This window comes from Grammomys surdaster, unplaced genomic scaffold, assembly GCF_004785775.1.
Source record: "Grammomys surdaster isolate TR1022 unplaced genomic scaffold, NIH_TR_1.0 199, whole genome shotgun sequence".
Classification (NCBI taxonomy): Eukaryota; Metazoa; Chordata; class Mammalia; order Rodentia; family Muridae; genus Grammomys; species Grammomys surdaster.
This window is the reverse complement of record NW_021604644.1, coordinates 4507774-4527623: the sequence shown is the minus strand read 5'-3', so window position 1 is coordinate 4527623 and position 19850 is coordinate 4507774. Positions and strand designations below refer to the sequence as shown.

Genomic DNA, 19850 nt, shown 5'->3' with positions numbered 1-19850 from the left:
TACATACACACTGCTAAAAAGGGTAAAAAGGAGAAAGAGAAATAACCACGCTGCTGAAGACACTAAGATGTACAGGCTACACTGAGGATCCAAAATTCTGGGACCTCGCTGGTTGAACCCACACCCACACTGAGGCCTGCTGCCCATGAGAAGGCGAGAAAGGGAATGAAGAACTGTCTCAGAAGACTTGCTGCCAAAGTTAAAGTTCAAAAGCAGGAGTAAGGCTGGCATGCAAACCCTAGCACTCAGGCGACCGAGGCAGGTATGTAGACAGCTGGAAAGCTGTCTAGACCACAAGTCAAGCCCAACTCCAACAAAACAAAAATAGCTAAATAAAGTTAACAATCCATCTTTCACCAGGCTACCTCCAATCTCTGCAAAGATGCTTTTGGTTTTGTTGGTTATCAAATAAATAGCAAGTATGTGTAAGCTTTGAAGTTTTCCATAAAAGTCTGACCTGAGTCAGTAATGCTGGCCCCTCATACACACACACACACACACACACACACACACACACTACTGGGAATGCCACTTGTCTCAGTGCATGGCCCCTAATTTAGAGCTGTCAGAACTGGAAGAGAAGAGAGACTCCACTCCACCCACCATCTCCATCTGCCCTGATACCCTGCCTGGCCCTCAAGACTCCCAAATGAAGCATCCCAAATGATGAGCAAGGTGGCTTATGTCGCAGGCAGTCTCCCACCAGCCTGATAGAACTGCTTCAGTGATATTTAGCTCCACGTCAGCATTCTTTCCAGAGTTGGTTCCTGGAAACAGTAGTATGGTGCCTCTAGGGTGGGCAATAAAGAGGACCCCGTAGCTACTAGAACAAGTATGAATGCAGATATCACCTTCTCTCTAGCTGTCTGAAATAGAGAAACAGTGAGACATTGCCTTGGCGGGCACATTCTAGGAGAGAGCTAGGAACTCTCTTTCTCTTGATACTTGCAAGCTGCTTACTTGATGGTGCATTATTCTTAATGCAACAGACTCTACCTTCCTATAAAAAAATAAATAAAATCAATTCTGTAGTGGATGGCACAGGCTTTCCAATGAGACTGGAGTGGGGGTGCATTTGCAAGAGAAACCTTCACATTTGGGCCACCGCCACTGAACATGCAGTGAGGAGTCCCCAGGAAGAGCCTGGAGAGAAGTGCTGGAAAGATCTAAGGATTCCTGGTATCAGTAGACAGCAAAGCATGTCAGACATAATGTTCTGAAATAGGGAAAGAAAGGCGACATCTCCTTCTGGCCTCCTTCTCATGGGAGGTGGCTTGCAGAGACTTTTAGGACATTGGTGGATGCCAGGCCTCATCTTACTATTGATTTTACGCTCGTCTCCATCTTAAGTGCCTTTCCCCTAGCCTTCCCGTCTGGGCCTTAGCTTCTACACCTGCCACAGGACAGCAGCAGGCCCGAGGGCTGTGGCAGGCCACAGATAGAAAGGCCATGTGGTGATATACTCAGCCAGCCACATCTATGGACTAAGATACCCTAGAGATCCCAGAGTCTAGCCATGGCTGCAGTCACCAGCACCAGAGCCTCCAGTAGCACATCCTTAGACACAGAATCAGCCATGCCTGATGTCCCTGGACCATTCATTCAAGCCCACCATGCACAGCCTTTGCTACACCTCCAACTGCTTCTATCTTTGCAAGGATGAGATGTGATGAGTAAATAAACAAGCGTAATTTAAAACTACATGTAAGCCCAAAGTGAGTTATCTCAAAGAAACATGCTATGGCCACCAGTTAAACATCTAGACGTTTTTCATGCACACGCATCCACCTCCACAGAGATCCTGGTCTCTAGATTCCCTTGAGAAGTGGGAAGATTCCGGCCCACTCTCCCAGCAGCTCCCAGCTGAGATTTGGTAACAGCTGCCCACTCACAGGGCTGTGCTGTCTCACTTGCCTTAGCCATGACAGCCTCTCACCTCTGGCCTGTTTTCCTCACTAAGCCATCTGCCTGGCCTTACCCACATAGGCAATAGAGTTTGTGATCACCATGGGCTGCCAAGGTTATTCTGTGGACAGCGTCATTGTGTGTGTACCTTATATTGGAAAAACCTGTAGGCTCCCCAAATCCCAATCTGGTGCTTGCCCAAGGTTACTCTGCAGAGAGGATCAACTTCTCCAGTATTGCCTCTGATCCTGCCTCTACATTCTTCAATGACCCTGCCTCAGCTGGACAATTCCTGGCTCACAGAGACCTCAGCAGTAGGGTGCTTAACCACGGGGACAGCTGTGTGGGTGAGCAATGGTATGTATCTAGTATGAGTCCATTTGTGCTGTGAATCACATTTTAAAATCTTAGTACCCAAAAAGGGAATGCTAAACAGCTCATTAACAATTTTCATACTGATTGTACATTGAAATACTTTTTTCTATATGGGTGGTTAAGTAAATATAACTACAATTAATTACACATATTTCTTTTTACTTATTTCTTTTTACTAGAAAATTTTACTAGAAGATTTCAAATTGCACACATATTGTATCTAATAATAGCATAATTATTACTGTGTACTATATAATACATACTATGCTAATAGTATGTATTAGCAAAATTCACATTCTTCCACTAAAATTTTACTGGAAAGGCAGCTAGGATCTCTTATTTGCCAATGGCCTCCTTTACTTTTAAAAGAAAAAATAACAACCCTGAACCCAGAAAACGATCATGTTTGTTTTGTGTCCCAAAACCCCTGCAATGAGACAGACATGGGGAACGCATGACTAGAACCTTTCACATTTCAGAAAAAGAGCAGATACTACACCCCTCCCCCAGGGCCTACTGGCATTGTCCTCCCTCCTCAGGTCTACCATCTAGGACAGGTCTGAAAAGCTTGCACCCACTTTCCCTCTTCTTCAGCACCTTGCAAGACGGCAGAGTCTCAGCAGGGATTGGCAAGGGAAGCAAATGGGCCAAGAGTTAATGAATTAGTGGGACTTAAAAAAAAAAGTCAACACATTACATGGTGACACTGTGCATCTGAGTCATCACTCAAGGTGCTGTCATCCGGCCCAGAGCGGGCCTCAGAGACATTCCCTTCTGACCACCTCTTTCTTGCAAGGGTAAGGAGTTCTCAGCACTAGTCACAGTAGGGTGTAACTGAAGAAACTGGAATGGTCCAATTCCCAGACTTCTGGCTTCCTTGCTTATGTGAACACATTGTTTCTTATGAGAACAATTGTGTATTTTCATCTCTTCATTTTGTCCCTGGCTGTGGGATTGTTTGTTTGTTTCTTTGGATTTTGGAGGTGGGTTCTCATGTCCATGTCACCTAAGGGTGATCTTGAATTCCCGATCCTTCTGCCTCTACTGTAATCCCACTGGGATTATGGGCATGTCCCATCGCACCAGGTTTAGGTGGTACTAAGGTTGTAGCCCAGGGCTTCATGTATGCAAGGCAAACACTCTAACAACTGAACTACATACTCAGCTCCTGACTATAGGCTCAAATGGATCTACCTATAATAGAAAAGTACCACTTTGGATAGCGACACACATGTGTAACCCCAGCACACAGGAAACTGAGACAGGAGGATCATTTCAAGCAGCAAGTTCCAGGCCAGCTAGAGATACAGAAAGAGACTCTCTCTCTCATTAAGGAAGGAAGGAAGAAAGGAAGGAAGGGAGGGAGGGAGGGAAGAAGGGAGGAAGGGGAAAGGAAAGGAAAGGAAAGGAAAGGAAAGGAAAGGAAAGGAAAGGAAAGGAAAAATTTCTCGCAGAATGTAATTTTCATTTTATGTAGTATTTTATTTTTTGAATTGGGCTCTTGCTGTGTAGTCCAGGCTAGTCTCAAAAACACTGTCCTCACACTGCTGAAATTACACATGTGTGTTACTACACCTATGCCTAGTCAGAAATTTATTTTTAAGGCTCTGATGGTATCAGTCAATATGCTTTGGATCAGCCTAAGGAAAAGAGAGGACACCATTGTGAAGTCCACGAAAATGCTATGCCTGTCACCATGGTGTATTTCTCTTTCTTAGTCTTTTCTCTCCCTGGGTCCTGAGATCTGAGGGTACATGGGACCAGGCATCTCCTTGTCTCTGGAGCACCTTAGTACCCTGAAGAGTTCACATTAGAAACATTAGAAAACCCACAACAGTGTCCTGGGCTCTCAGATCTCACTTCAATTTGGTAACAGGGCTAGAACACAGAGCTACATGTGCTCAGCCCAAAAAAGGACTTTGTTTCCAACACATAAGTGGTTCAACCTCCATCCTAACTGGAAGCTGGACTGTCTGCCTGGGAACCTCTGAGATGAGTTAGCCCCCAGGGGCAGGGATTTTGCGAAAGGATAATCAGGACAGTTTATACAGAGTGCTCCACAAAGGCAGATGAACTCAGGGATGTCAGTTACTCCTGGCTCAGAAAACTTAAGTGGCCTAGGTTATCGGCATGATGTCCTCTTCTGGTAGCTGAGTCCAGCACCATCTGTCTTCTCCCTTGCTCACTAATCCCCAGGGAGTGAAAGAAGAAGAGCGAGCTCTTCAGGAGGCACACAGGGACCCTTCAGTGCACCAGCCCCACCCGAGTCCCCAGCCTCACCTGTTGATGGAGCTGACGCTGGGCACTGTGTCATTATCACAGACTCGCTCTGCCAACAGCCGGTCCCTGATCTCCCAGGCAAACATGGTAGGATTTTGGCGTTTGTACTCAGCGATTTTTTCCACCACTTTGGGAGTGGCAACCTTTGGTTTGGATCCTCCAATCACCCCCGGCTTGATGCTTCCTGTCTCATAATACCTAGACCCAAGAAGAGAGGACCATAGTCAGCCATGGTTAACCATGGGAGCCTGGAGAGTGGATGAACATTTGAAACATGCAAAGTGTGACTTATAGTGCACTGAAAATATAAACAGACCTTTAAACATAGTACTAACAAGGCTATTAAATAGCTTGATGGTTTTTAAACTTGATTTCTTAAAAGTATGCATTTTGTGTACATACGTGTCTCCTTGAATGTACGTGTGTGCCAAGCTCAGAGGACAACCTTCCTGAATCAGTTCTGTCCTTCCACCATGGAGTCCCAGGGATTGAATCCTGGTCACCAGATTTGGCAGCAAGCGCCTTGACCAGGTGAGCCATCTGGCCAGATCATTAATACTTTTTATATTTGTTATATGTTAAAATGACAATCTGTATGCACTAGGTTAAATAAAATTCGTAATTAAAAGTAATTATACTAGTTTCTTTTTACTTTTCTTAATGTGCTATGGCTTTTCAAATTGCCCACATGGCTTGTATTATATTTTATAACATAATCATAAAATACATATTTACAGATTGTTTTAGAAAATACAAGTCAGTTTTTCCTCTCTGTCCTCTGGCAGCTCTAAAGCACATAAATTGCTTTAGAAGAATAAGTGGGTGGACAGTTAGTTGACATATACTTTTGTGATATAAAATGCCTTTATACCGGTTAACTGTCTTCCTTGAGGTAACAAAGGGTTAAGGTGCTTTGACTCTGGCCAAGCTTCTTCAACTAAAATTTCCCGAGAAAGGTAGTATAGACGTTCAGTTTGCTGGCTCTCCCATACCCAGCAGAATCTCTAACATTCTCTCAAGCTGTCCCCTGTACTACACTTTTTCTTCCGAAAGAGAAAAACAATAGCTGATATAAAATTAAAGGGAGTGTTGGATTCCAGCGTTAATGGGAAATATGTATTAGAAATCAAATCCCGAGCAATCAGAAAAACCAACCACAATTCTTGCCAGCTCTCCCAGAGGTCTCCCCTGAGGTAAATGGCTGTTTCTAAGGACATTTCCATGCTATCAGCTTTTCCTCGTTAACGCAAATAGGATGTCAGGGTTTTACAGCAAAACCGAGACCAGAGAGAAGAGAGGCATGAAAGACCATTGGAGGCGGGGGTGGGGTGGGGGATGACTTGGGTTTTTTTCTGAAATCTGGCAGTTACTGATGCCTCTCTCAGTTTTAAAGAGGAATTTGAGTCCCTCTTTCAAAGAAGATTATCCTAAGGTTGGAAAAATTTTTAACTCAAAAGACATTTTAATAATTATAAATGTTTAAACCTAGAGTGTTGATAAGAAGTAGGGGAAGGCACTAGAAATGGTGGCACACATCTGAAATGTGTGGAGGCAGGAGGATCACAAGTTTCAAGGAGACTTGGTGAGAGAGAGAGAGACAGAGAGAGAGAGACAGAGAGAGAAAGAGAGAGAGAGAGAGAGAGAGAGAGAGAGAGAGAGAGAGAGAATAAGGTGATTGAGAATAAGGTGATTCTGATGGATGGATGGGTGGATGGATGGATGGATGGATGGATGGATGGATGGATGGAATGTTGGATGGATGGATGGATGGGTGGATGGATGGATGGATGGATGGAATGGGACCCAGAGCATCGTGAAACATGTAGAGGTTGCTAGAATTCTCTGCTTGGATACGTCTGTCTAGGGCCAAGTGAGTGAGTATTACAGAAGTGAAGAACAGTCCTAGTTTTCATCGAGAAGACTGAGCCATTCACAAATTTTAACCATCAAACCGAGCTCAACCTGTTTTCCTTCTTTATAAATTGTTGAAAGACATTTTCTTTAAAAATTGCTTTTAATCACAAAACAGTTCAATCCAGGGAAATAATATCTTTTTATAGAAAGTAGAAAGGCACCTAAATTCTGGCACATAGCATCTCCTGGGGATTCTACAGTCCTGTTGGCTTCTCAAGAGAAAGTGGATTGCTAACGGTCACATAACAAGTTGTTATTTGGTACAGCCCTCTGAGCTTGTGGAGTTCTTCAAATCACCTTGATCCTCACTCATCTTTGGCAGGGGTTTTTATAGAAGAAAAAAATAAATAATCAGAAGACTAAGGGACCTGCATAACCCCTTCTAGCTACAGAGACAGACTTTGAATCCAGTGCTCTTCCTACATGCTTCTGCTTTCATTATAACATTTGAAGCATTGAGAGTTGCACTTCTTATAACTGGGGAGAGCTTTGCCACTTGCAAGGTCTTTTCTCAAGCTTCTTTCACTCATTCAGCAAACCAAAAGTCACTGGCTCCTCTTAGGGCATGGATGGTCTCAGCACTTACAGATGTACAGACTGCACCGTGTTCTCAGTGGAACCACAGTGACCACACAGCAGCTCACACAGCAGCAGAGTAAAGCCCCCGCTTACGTGGCTGGCATGCAGCAGCCCAGGGCTCCCTGCCCTGCGTACTTGAGCAGTGCCAACTACGGGATTCCACAGTCATAACAATCGAGGCTTCTGTGGTCCATTTGACTGACACGTGGGCCAGACCCTTAGAAAGTAACACAGACACCCCCCGAAACTCCAACTCGAGACTGTGTCAAGTGAGGATTCGGACTTAATAACCATCCTTTCATCTCAGCAAAACAGCCGTGCAGCCCTTTGGCTTACAGACAAAAGAAGAGCGACAGCCACCAGCACAGTGTCCCTCGATGCAAAGAGCACAAAGAGCATTAGGTTGGGAGTCAAGAGGTGCCATGCCTGTAGTGGCTCTGACACCAAACGGCTCTGTGATCTTGACCAACTCACTCAGCTTTCCTTGGCCTCAGTTACCCTGTTCTGTAAGGGGCGGGGATTTGCCCTGATTTCTTGGCAGAGCTGCTATGACAACAGGAATACAGAATGACTGAAAAGATTTTGCAAAAATAAAAAATAAATTACAGATGAAAGAGAATTTGCATAAAGTAGAGTGCACAGTTGGGCACTAAAACCCCCACTGTTTTAATTTTATCATGTGACATGTCACCAAATTTCAAATGACCTGGAATTCCCAATGAGAGGAGACAACAGTCCTGCTCTTGTCTTGGTCTTCATATAATACCCAGCCCTCTACAGCCTTGAATTCTAGGGTGGATGTCTATACCCCTGGCAGCCTACACACCTTCCTGAGGGAACAGAGAGAGCTGCCTGCTCCCAAGGACTTTGCCAGCCTTGCTGCACAACCTTTGAAAAACGCAGCCACCACACACCAAACACTCTATGATGTCACCCAGTCAGCACCCATCAAATTCCTCTGGGGGTTGGGGGGATCTGTGGATCAAACTGGCCCACTTTGGAAATTCCCAGACACACTGTTTTAGGGCTGAACTTGTTTCTTAAAAGGCAGTTCTAATTAGAGTGACATTTTGTCCACTGTGGTTCTTAGTTATGAAAATAATGAGCTATGAAATTCCAATTTATTGTTGACAACTTAAACGGCCAGGCACCGGAGCGGCGCATAACTTCCGAATGCCACTCTGTCCAGTGACAAATCTATTCTGGTCCATGGGAGGCTGCTGGCCTGACTTTAGAAAGATCCCTGTCCACCTCAGTATTCATGGGAGATGTAAAGGGCTCTAGAGCTTTAGAACATGAGAACCAGTCTTTGGATGTCTGAGAAAGGCTCTCACTATCTTGAAATTTTCAAACAGCGAACCAAATGTCAGCTCAGCAAAGATGTCTCAGTAAAAACAAAGGAAGGACCTCCCCTCTCATCTCTCCAACTTCCCCCTACAAAGAAGCCTCACAAGAAGATACTGGAGACCATTCAGCTCCATAAGTGAGACTGGAAACCTCTGAAATAGCTCTCTTCTTGCTCTCTCCTCTTCTGTATTTTTCTATTGTGTCTTAAAAAGACACATTCTTTCTTCCCTTTGTTTTCTCTCCTCTGTTTCTGTCTCCCTGCCTGCTCCTTCCCTTTACTGTGCTTGATCTCACTTTTCTCCCTAAACCATCACCTAATGGCACACCAAGCTGATGACCTCCCCAGGCTGGAACTCCCTTGCCGGCTGAGTGATAAGTAGAACTGGAATTCGCCCTCGGCCTCCACAACTGACCCATGCTAGGCAAGAAAATGGAGAATAAATACTGGGATTAGTGGCCCTAAGGCAACAGTCAGATTCCTGGGCCCTCGACTTCCGCCTTTGGTCTTAATCAAGACTTTCTACTTCACCGTATTTGTTGGGAGAATTCATAAGTCCTAACAGATGGAACAAGAAGAGCAGAGAGTCATAGTATCACTGAGGAAAACTCCAAAAATACTTCAAAAATGTTCATAACTTTCCTTCAGGCATCGGTTGTTAAAGCACACAGGACAAAGATGAGGACCAGTGATACCAGTGAGGAAAAAATAGTGAGAAAGCCCTGTGCAGCTAAACTTGACACTGTTCCCTGTCTGCCAAGGCAGCCCTAAAACAAATCACGTGTCCAGGACATTAAACAAACAAGCCAGCAAACCTACTGATGTGGTTTGGATTTATTGAGAGAGATGGGTCCCAGAATCATTTAGCCCTCAGTCCAGCCCAAGTGCTGACTTAGCCAAACATACCCTGGCCAGTCAGTTTGCCTAGGAAAGATTTGTTTCCTTTTCTTAAAACCTGGTTGGTGCTGAGGCTGATAAAAAAACAAACGTGAGGCGAAAAGTCAGCACAGCCCTCTGGGAGGAGGTAATTGTTAGTATTTTTGCTTGTAGCAAATTGAGGGGTCAAGTGGCAACTTCCAAATGTCAGATTTGAGAGTTAGTGTTTGTTGCTAGTTTGTTTTCCTCCTTCTAAGTTAATGCATACACAGGTTGCCTGTCACTATGAAAGGAACAAAACACAGAGAAGGGAAACACTGTAGTCAACATCATAAGGCTGAAGATACAACTGAAGACTATGGCTGGCTTTTAAAGATAGAATGTGCTATTTAAAGGAAAGGCTGAGGACTGGTGGTAAAGCTCAGCCCTGCACCAAAAGAGAAAAAGTAAAAAGAACCATTCGACTCTGGTTGTGTAGTATATCTATTGATTTCCCTCTCCCAACCTTTCCCTTCCAAGCTCACCTAAGAGGTTTAGGAGGAAATTCTTAAGAGCCTCCTACTCTTGGGTTCTTTAAAATAATTCAGCAGACTTTTGAGAAGCACATTGTCTCTCCTAACAAAGTCCCCCTATTCCACGTGTCACTGAAAAGAGGAGTTTCCACAGCTACTTTGAATAGGATGGTCTCAAAAGACTTTGCAAATGCTCAAGTGCTGGGTGTGTGGAGCAAAATGTCCACCATCGTCTCATGGGGACACTGGCACCTTGAACAGCTGCGGGCTGTCTTTTAGCTCTTTCTTTAAAACATTGAGGGAAGCCTGGAGCCCGTGCCTTTACCTGCCAAGAATTTTGCTGACACAACCATGGCTGACCCGAAGCTGCCTGGAGATGTCGCAGGGCCTGACACCTTGATGGGCAAGTTCCACTATCCTTTGGCGGACTACATCTGGGAGTGGCCGTCCATTCACAAAAACCCCCCCAAGCTGATTCACTCCTCCATGTCCTGAAACAGATCAGAAACAAAAAGCAAGGGGAAGGGTGGTTAGAACCAGTCACATAGTACAAGTGCCCTTGTGAGCACCCAGACCCCTCTGAGATCACAAATGGCCAGCAAGCTAGATGTCTTATACCTGGTGTCAATCGTGCAGATGACATAAGGACCCTAGATGGCCTTTTAACTCCAGTCTCAGCTTTCGACCATCTGCAGACAGTCAACTGAGCCACCGGGAGCTCCCTACACTGTGTTTCGTTTAGCTACTAGCATTTGCCTCTTCATTTGGGGAATGGGGTAAGAGGATGTGTGAAGGGGATCTGTATGACAGGAGCTCAATTTAGTGCACAATGCTGAATCTGAGGAAGATCCTGGGGAGAAGATTACGTCTTAAAATTATCAAATTTAAAGAGAAAAATTATAGTGGAACTTGTTCTCTTTTTAACAAATGTCTTCAAAGGGGAACCGGGTTGTTCTAACATCTACATCTCAAGGGGGAATGTGTTTTTAAATCAGCAATCTAATTCAAGAACTGGAGACTTTTCTTTTTTAATGACCAGCATTTTCAGAACGCTGAGACAAAACCTAACCGCTGCCTTAATTTAAAAATAGGGAAAAAAATTAAAGCCTCCTTTAAGACTGTGATGTTGACGTGCAGGCTTGACCATTGTACCCTTTCAGTGCACACAAAAGAAACGGGTCACAGGGTCTTCTGAACACAGCACACTCCACTGAATCAGATTTTGTTAGAAAGGTGTGCCCCTGGAATTTCGGGCATGTCTTGCAATCTGAAAGCAGGTTTAAATTGGTTAGGAAGAAAAAAGAAAGCTTCTGAGCCTCACATTTCATGGGTGCCATGGAGTGTATTTAAGTAGAAAGTCAGGGAAAGTGCCTGCTCCTCTCCTACACTTATGCTGGCACATCAGGGGCACTCTGAAGGGAAACAGGGACCTGAGTAAACTGAAGGGCTAGACCAGTCAACACAGACTGATACAATGTAACATCACTGACGCTGTCAATCAGTCACTAGCTGGCATTGCTGAGGGTTGGAGCTAAAACAAGTTCAAGAGCATACTGATGCTGTTGGCAGCTCAGAGGCTGGGGGGTAACCTGCTACCCTAGGACAGACTGGACTCCACCAGGAGGGAAGTCAAGGCATCTCCAAGGTCACACTCATATCCACATTTCCAAGTTGAAAGCAGAAAGTAACCACCGAAGCTCAGCCACCAGCCATCCTGGTCCAGGGCTTCTCTATGACCAGGCCCATGAACAGTGTCTGAAATTGAGGAACGAAACCTATTTCCTTAAAAGGGTCTTTTTAAAAAGAAAATCATGAATTATTTCCCGAAATTTCCAGGTTCGGGTGTATGCCCAAGAAAACAACAATTTTGTTAGGAAATAACATTACTTAGTCCCAAACTATGCTGACTCTTTCTCTGATTTTTTAAATGTGCCTTTAATGGATTTTGATGGTTCTACAACATCAAAACTCACACAGGAGAAGGAAAAAAACAAACAGAAAGAGAGAAATTTGTCCTAATCATAATTTTACAGCTAGAGACGTTGTTAAATAGCTTACCTATAACAGAAAGATTACAGCAACCCTGATCAACAGCTTTGATCTGGGACAAAGAGATCTAAGGGGGAGGGAGGTTAATCTTTTTTTTTTTTTTTTTTTTTTTTTAGAACAGGCTGGATGTAAGTAAAACAAAGTACACCCAAAATTGTGGTGTGCTCACTGGGAGGATGGATGTCGAGAAAAGACAGCTGAAAGACTCAGCAAACTTCTGATATGATCTAGAGGTCCAGGCATTGTAGCCAATCTGCAATTGTTGTTTGTTGTACCCTGACGATTGAAACTTCTGCCCTAAACACAGTGGCAACCTTCCGAGAACTTCAATGCCAAGAGCGGTTCTGTAGGGGATTTGTGGGTTTGTGTCACAGCAAACACTGAGAAGAATCTCCTAGAATCGGGTCTCTCCAAACCACAGCAGATCCCCCAGACTACCTCCCTGTATCCACAAGGCTAACAGATTTGCAGAATCTAAGGCAAGTGTCCACATCTGTCACAGAACTTGGCCTAGGTGACTCTTACTTTTCTTAACTTCCTGGACAGGCTCCCAAATCCTCTGGGTCCTCTTGCCTCACTTACAAATATACCCAACAGAGCACTTTACCACTGAGGCCTCAGGAAAGGTGCTAATGTAAGACTGGTAAGAAGGGAAGCTTACATCTAAGGGAGAGAGCCAGTGGGACCAAGAGAAGAGAGGTATGTGCAAAGGGTATAGAGAGTAGGGGCTGAGACAGACAGCAAAGAAAGGAAGGCTGAATAGAACACGGAGTTTAGGGACACAGAGGGAGTCGGGAAGGAATGGAAAAATCAAAATAGACCAACAAATGGGAGGGGACTTCTGGAAGATAGGATTTCAGTGGGTGGTTTCTGCTCTCTGTCTCTCTCTGCCTCTGCCTCTCTCTCTCTCTCTCTCTCTCTCTCTCTCTTTCTCTCCTTGATCCAGCTTTGCATCTCCTCAAAGACCCAAACCCCAACTTCTGTGTATTTCAGCTAGGTGAGGGATCATCTACCATGAAGGCACTGGGCTAAGACATGAACTCAGCTATCATTCCTAAGGGGAGCAGAATTTTCAGAGACTGGCACAGAAATGATGGAAACAAATTAGGTAGAAACTGAGAAACAAACACACATGCAACAAAAGTAAAGATCATCGGTTTCCACCTAGGGGAACAGGGTTTGAAGGAGGATAGAAGACCAGTGGAACTGTGGATGCCCCTAGGACCTTTGTATCTCTGACCTGGAAGGAGCTGACTTCTGTAGATGCTCTTCAGACCTTGTTAAGGACATATGGCCCACAAAGGGCACTGCCCAAATCCCAAGAACTATGACTAGGCACAGATTATTAGGAAAGAGATGTCACTGCTCAGCTAAAGACTGAACTACAAGACCCTGGATCATAGAAATTCTTTCTAAATGCACCAAAGCAGAAGGGGGAAGGGACACACAGAATCCCAGAGAGTGGACAGCCAGGTGCTGACACATGTAACAGTCATGCTGTGAAAACAGACACGGTTGGTCTACACAGAGGGAGAGCCTCCTCTGTGTGGATATGCTAACAGCCCATTGCCTTCTCTAGGATTAGGTCCTTCTCTTTCCTCCCTTTCCATGAATTCCTCAAAGCCTAATGGTATGCCTCTATCCCAAGAACCAGCTGTAATTTAGTCAGTCCTTTTATCTCTCTGCTCACAGTATCATATTCTATAAAACAGAGGTAATTGAAGGTTTGGGTCACACTTGGGTGTGACACTGGCCACAAAAGTACTTTATAACTAACTGGTAAAATGCTGGGGGGAAGGAAACATCTAGGGGAGGGTCGCTGTGCCAGTGTGCTTGGTGGAACTGGAATTGAGTGTGGGGTAGGTACCTCTGAGCTCAGAAGCCAAATAAGCAGCTGTGTCTATCCTTCTCAACAGAAGCTGTCCTGTGCAGGACTGGTTGTGAGAGATGTGCGAGGTAACAAGGAAAAACTGACCAGGGCCAGGAAAAAAAAAATGAAACGAAGGATCCTAGTACACCTGTCACCTTGCAGAACCTATTTTCTCTGCCCCCATCACCAGCAAATTAGGACCCGGAGACAGATTACATTGTGCAAGCAAACAGCTTTAGGCATAAGAGCTAAGGTCTTTCCAAAGACGCCAAGGGCTTCCACTAGCTTTGGAAGCTAGGCTTGCCCAGCCCCCACTGTGCTGCCAGGGAGATTGAGAATGGGAGGAGGGAGCATTTCCCGAGGAGGGGGCAGATTGAAGGCCCGGCAGGAAGGCTGAGACATTAGCAGTTGGTTAACCTGCACCTGGAAGGAGCTGTCTCTCCACACGGATGCACACCGCAAGACCACCAAGTCTGATGCTGTCTCCCCAAGGGCTTGGGCATGACCTCTGGGCAGCAGAACTCTGGACAGAGAGAGGCAGTGCAGGCCTTTGGATTTCCGCCAGAAGCACGGGAGCCAGCCCTACCCATCTTGCCTCCCAGTTGCTTCTTGCCCACATCTCAGAGGGTTGCCCCCAACTCATTTGTTTTCAGGTTCGCTCTGAGTAACAGCAGAGAGGCTCTAGAGCCAGTCTGCTCAGGAAAATGCTGCGGGAGACGCTGGAGCCATGGTGGACTGGAAACCGCTTAAACCCAGTCTCCAAACAGGGAGGAATCGTTGGGGCTGGGACCAGAGCAAGCAGCTTCTCTACACGAATCACCACTCGCTCGGGAGGTTTACCTCCGACTGGGATATTGACACAAAGAGAAGCTGACCTGCTCGAAGCCCGCTTTGCTTCGGCTGCCTAACAAACCTTCTCCTGCTACCAGGCCACTCGGTCCTTGGTGGAAGACACGAAGATTATGGCTTCGCCTTGCTTTCTTTCTAGCCGGGTCTCTACTGCCTTTGTTAAATAGGGGTCCTATGGCTAGAGTAGCGGGATCCCGGCTGGTTGAGGTTAAACAAGCTTGCAGCCGGCTGCTAGCCACGGAGTTACTCTGAGATCTGCAGCCCGCAGAGACCTGAGCTAGGCACCCGAGTGCAGTCGGCCAAAGCCTGGCGCCTTTCCCTAGCGGAGTCTACAGCCAACAGAAAGGAAACGTGATTCGTTCCACTTGGAATTTCCTTGAAATCTCCGAATCTAATCCAGCGTTAACTCACCGTGAGAAGAGCGCGCATCGCACAGGAGGCTGTGTTAATGGGTGAACTGGCAGGATCCCTGTGGGTTAGGCAGCAGGGCCCTGCCGGTGCCCAAAATGACCCTGTCGGTCTCTTACACTGCACAGGTTTTCAGAAGGCAGGGACGCCTACATGTGACTAATTAGCTTTCTTTCTTCCCTTCTTTCTTTCTTTCTTTTTTTCTTTCTAGTAGAGAAGCCATCTCAAGGTAGACATCCTACAGAGAAGGACCCAATGATGTCTTTAAAGGTTTCTGTATGTACTGGCCGACGCCTAAACTGAAGTGTAGCTTAGGGACCCTGACTTCGTTGATTTTTTAAATCTCCTCTCCTCGAGCCAGGGCGCATTTGGAATCCTGGACCCGGTGCCCTTTCTTAACTCTCACTTCTTTCTTCACATACACAGGGACTGGTCAGGGCTCCACTTTTCCTTTTAAGCATCAGTCTTGTTCAGTCCCATGGCTGAAAAAGGCGCCAATAGAGTTGGGATGTTGTGCGCTGTCTGAGACGTTCACTGACCTCTATTAAAACTTCCTGCCCTCCAACTTGTCCAGTAGCGAGCTTTCTATGAGTATGAACAAGGGTTCTGAGAATCAGCTGCTAGAGCTCCGGAAACGCTACAGCTCGCTGCCTACACTAACTCGTTGCTGGAGGCGGGATTCACCCACCAGGCGCTTCGGCCTCGGCGGCCAAACGCGTCCGCTGCCTGAAACCATTGCACTTTGCAAAGTTGTCTACGCAGCTACAGAAGTCCCAAGTCCTCCAGGACTTAGAACCTACCCCGCACTCCGGCACCCCCAACCCTATCCCGGCCGGAGAGTGAGAGAAACGAGCTCGCCGCCTACTTACTATGCATGGATGCAAACGGGTCGTGCTTACAGTGTATTTCCATCGGGGCGCTCCAGACTGTACGCCGGCCCACACCGCTGCCTCTAGGCGCCAAAGGCCTGCCCAGGGCGCCTAGGGAACCGCGCCACCAGGCCGGGTACCGTGTGAGCTGAGCTCAGAAAACACCTCTGCAGCCGTGGGGTCCCTCTCGGAGCCGCCTGCGGAAGATCGCGGAAGGCTGAGCCGAGAGGCGGGAAACGGTGCCCAGCCAGTAGGTCTGGGAGCGGGCGTCCAACTCTGGCTGGCTTCGCTCCTTGGCGGGCTCAAGCGGCGGCTCCCGGCCCGCACCAGAGAAGCTGCGGCCCAAGCGCCCGCGGCGTCGGGGGCATAGCGCAGGGGCCCACCTCCAGGACGGCTAGGGGAGCCTGGCTCGGGACCAGCAGCCTACAGGAGGCCGCGGACGCAGAGCCCTTCGTCTCAGTCCGGGGCAGCGAGGCCGCGGTCTGCCAGGCTGCTGCGGTCTTGCTGCCTCGAGAGTCTGCCCACGCTTCGGTCTCCGCCAGGTCCTTCCTGTGTCCCGCTGCTCCGTGTCTCTGGAGCCCGACCTGGCCCTCCACCTCTCTCCTGCCGGCTCTCCGACGTCTCCGACGAAGTTACAGAGAACTCCCTCTCCTGTCGCGCAGGGGCCGCGGCGGATTCTGAGATGCTGCAGCTGCTGAAGCTGGGAGCCTGGTGCGCCCCGGAGCTGCAACCCTCAACGCCCGGGACCCGTCGCCTTCAAAGTTCTCGCGGGCCCCGCGGCTCCCGGCCCCTTCGCGCCTGGCTGTGCCTCACGCTACCAACTCTTGGAGCCCCGCTGTCCGCTCTCGGGATTCCGAGTGGATTGTCCCTGGCTTGCCTCTTCCGGGACAGCCGCCGCGTCTGCCCAGCGTGAAGCGAGGGGCGCAGGAGAGGATGAAGGTCCCTGCCGCCGGGGTCGCCGGGGCCGCCGGGGCTGTCGGTGCTGAGATGAAGCCCCCGCCGGCTCTAATGCCCGCTCTGCCGCCGTCGCCGCCGGCGCTAGCTCTCCGCCTGCTCGGCGCGCACAGTGCGCCACCGCGCCGCCCCGAAGCCGCTTTCAGGACCCGCTGCGTGTGGACAGCGCCGCCCGGGGCTCAGCCTCCCTCCGGGCGGGGGCGGGGCGGGAGCTCACCTGCCAATCACGCCCCATCAAGCCAATCAGAACGGGGGCATCCGGTCCTAGCCCGAAATACTGCCCTATTGGCTAAGCAACTCATGGGCTCCGCCTGATTAGCCGGTACCTGGGCAATGGGAGAGAATAAGGGGCGGGGCCCGAGCAGCGGCGCCACGTTCATTGACAAACGTGTGGAGAGAAGGCCTAGTGGTTCGCGGATGGAAAAGGGGGGTAGAGAGAGACCAGGGACCACGCAGTGTCTGGAGAGCCATGCTCTTGGTCCCACAGAGCCGATCTTTCTGCGGGCCGTTGAGATTCTGGGATGCACTTAGAGATTGAGGGCAACCAAGACAGGGACCAAGGGTGAGGATGGGAGAGACGTCTCCAGAAGGAAAAACAAACAAACAAACAAACAAAAAATTGAAAAACATCCTCAGATTTTAGAGGTAGATGTGCAGCACAGTAGAGATCCGATTTACAGTCTAGGTGGCAGATTTCTATGTGTATATCTGCTTTAGACCTCACTTTGCTCCTCTGTAAAATGGGCAGTTTAGTGAAAAAGTCTTTGATGTTGGTTCCTTCCAATGGAAACATTTCTTAAGTTTATCAAGAATCCACTAAGCAACAGCCATCTCCTCTATATCTTCCTTTCTCATTCTTCTATCCACAGAGGACCCAGCTTTGCATTAACCAAAAGCAGAACTGGCGGGAATATTATTTAAAGGTTACCAGAAACTGAGGAGTCTCCAAAGCTTGGACCAGGTTGCCTCAAGCACAGAAGCACAGATCCTTTCTGTTGTCTTAGCCTAGGAGCTGATAGGTCCCTTGGGAGCTGGTGATACTTTCAGTTCAGAGCTTCTGTCAACAAGAGGATTTCCGCATCTGGTGCAAGGCCTCTTTAAAAGGGGAAGGAGTCCACTGGCATCCAGAGCTAATAAGAGCACCTGAAGGAGCAGCTATCTCTATTTGCAAGAGCCTGGCAGTGTATCATCAGGATGGTTACAAAAGCCGAAGTTCCCACCTGGCAGGAAAAACCCTCACCAGAGTTCCTATAGATTTTAGGACTTCTAGCAGAATTCTCCTGATCCAGCAAAGCTCTTTACCCAGCATGTGTCTTAGTTTCTTGGGAATGTAAGGCTCTCAGACCACAATCAAACTGTTGGACTTAAAAATAAAAACAAAAAACCGAAGTATCTTCACCCAGGTAGCTATAGTTCTGTGGGCCTTCTGTTCTTTAGTGTGCTAAAACCCAATCCAACACAGACACTGAGTACCCTCCTCCCCGTGCCTCAACAGTTGTGGGAGAATGCTAAACACTCACCCATTTGAATCATAAGTGATGGCTCTCTGCTATTAAACATAAACCCACCAAAACAAGAACTCTGCTTCAGGCATAGCAGATAGAGGGCAAAGGCTGACCCGAGGATCATTTTCCCTATTTGCTTTCTGCCTGACTTTTTTCCTCATTTTCCATTCTTCTCCCCTTGCTCCACTTCTAACATCTCTATACTAGGACAGTCCATGGATCCTCCTGTAATAGCTGTCTCCTCCAAGCTGCCCCTGACAAGTGGGCAATTCTCCCCTGGCTGACACAGCCCCACCCCCACTGGGGCACAGCTGCAGGAAAACAGCCAAGGCCAGTCTCTGGGGATTCAGAAGGCTGTGGTGTAAAGGCAGTGGGGTGGTAGCTTTCTCTCTCCATTTTCTGGAACCCCTTCCAGTCTTGATCTTTGCTGCCCCACAGCCACCTCTGCCATAGGGCTGGGAGGTTACAACTGGAAAAGGACTCCGATGGCATATGGCTCCATTTGCTTATCCCATAGTTCCCCGTGGATCAGATAGCACAAGAATTGAGTTCCAAGCCAGTTATGGGACTCTTAATTCCCACTATGGATGTCAAGAGGCTGCTCCTGAGAATCAGTCAGTGACGCCTCAAGCTCTCAAGCCTGCTCCTTGAGCTTAAAATCCCTGATCTAGAATCTTAAAACTAAAAGAGTCCTGAGAGAAGGTTTCCCCATTTTACAGATTTGGAACCTGAGGGTAAGAGGCTGACTTCAACTTATCTGAGGTCATACTAGAGCAAGTCTAGGATAGAAGGAAGGCTGGAGACTGGAAGGGGAGCTGATGTCAAACCAAATAATTCATCTGGACAGTGGCTGAAGAGGCCAGTTGTCCTGTACTATTTTTGGGCAAAAACCTTGGGGCATTCTGAGAGCAGGGCAAGATGAAACTACAGATACCATTCCAACAGGCACAGCCCAGATCTTCCCTTTCACATAGTAGGTATTGTTCAGCTCTGGATATGTTCTCTTCTGTATGACCCTACCTAACCAATGAAGGAAAGAAGGCCCTCCCAGTACTTAGTGATCCTGGGTCAGAGGAAATTTCCTTCTGAGTGGTTTTGTTTGCCACTCCTAGAGTTCCTGAGCTCTGAGAACTTCAAATCCCCAAGAAGTGAACAGCCCTAATATTACCACCTAGTCCAGCCTCTCAAGCTTCCAAACAGTGGCCCAGAGAAGTTAGATGACCAGTCTGAGGTTGTACAGCTATTCCCCCACAGAGATAGGCTTCCACACCTCAAGCCCTGCCTTCATCTGCAACCTGGGTCCAGGAAGGGCTACACAGAGAGCTACACCAAGAGGAGAGACCTGTAAAACAAAGCCACGGGGGCTGGGGGCTGGGAAGTGGGAAACAAAGCAAAACAAACAAAACCCACAAGTTATTTAAATTCAATTGCTTTGGAAAGTTTTGTCTGTTGATTGAATGACCATTTTGAGAGTGCTTCAGAAACCAGAACACCTTTGGAGAAAGTCAGTCTGTCTCTCTCTCTCTCTCTCTCTCTCTCTCTCTCTCTCTCTCTCTCTCT

At 47.5% G+C, this 19850-nt stretch overlaps 1 protein-coding gene across 2 annotated transcripts in view; it reads right to left on the bottom strand.

Annotated features, from left to right (window-relative positions):
- The window catches only part of Pax5 (paired box 5), a 177284-nt gene that overhangs the window by 154375 nt on the left and 3059 nt on the right, over nucleotides 1-19850 (bottom strand). For both annotated transcript variants that reach the window (XM_028770224.1, XM_028770225.1), the window contains exons 2-3: nucleotides 10112-10277; nucleotides 4561-4758 (exon numbers count right to left, since the gene is read on the bottom strand). In XM_028770224.1, coding sequence (XP_028626057.1) covers nucleotides 4561-4758; nucleotides 10112-10277 — 364 coding nt within the window. The remainder of the gene's footprint in view (nucleotides 1-4560; nucleotides 4759-10111; nucleotides 10278-19850) is intronic.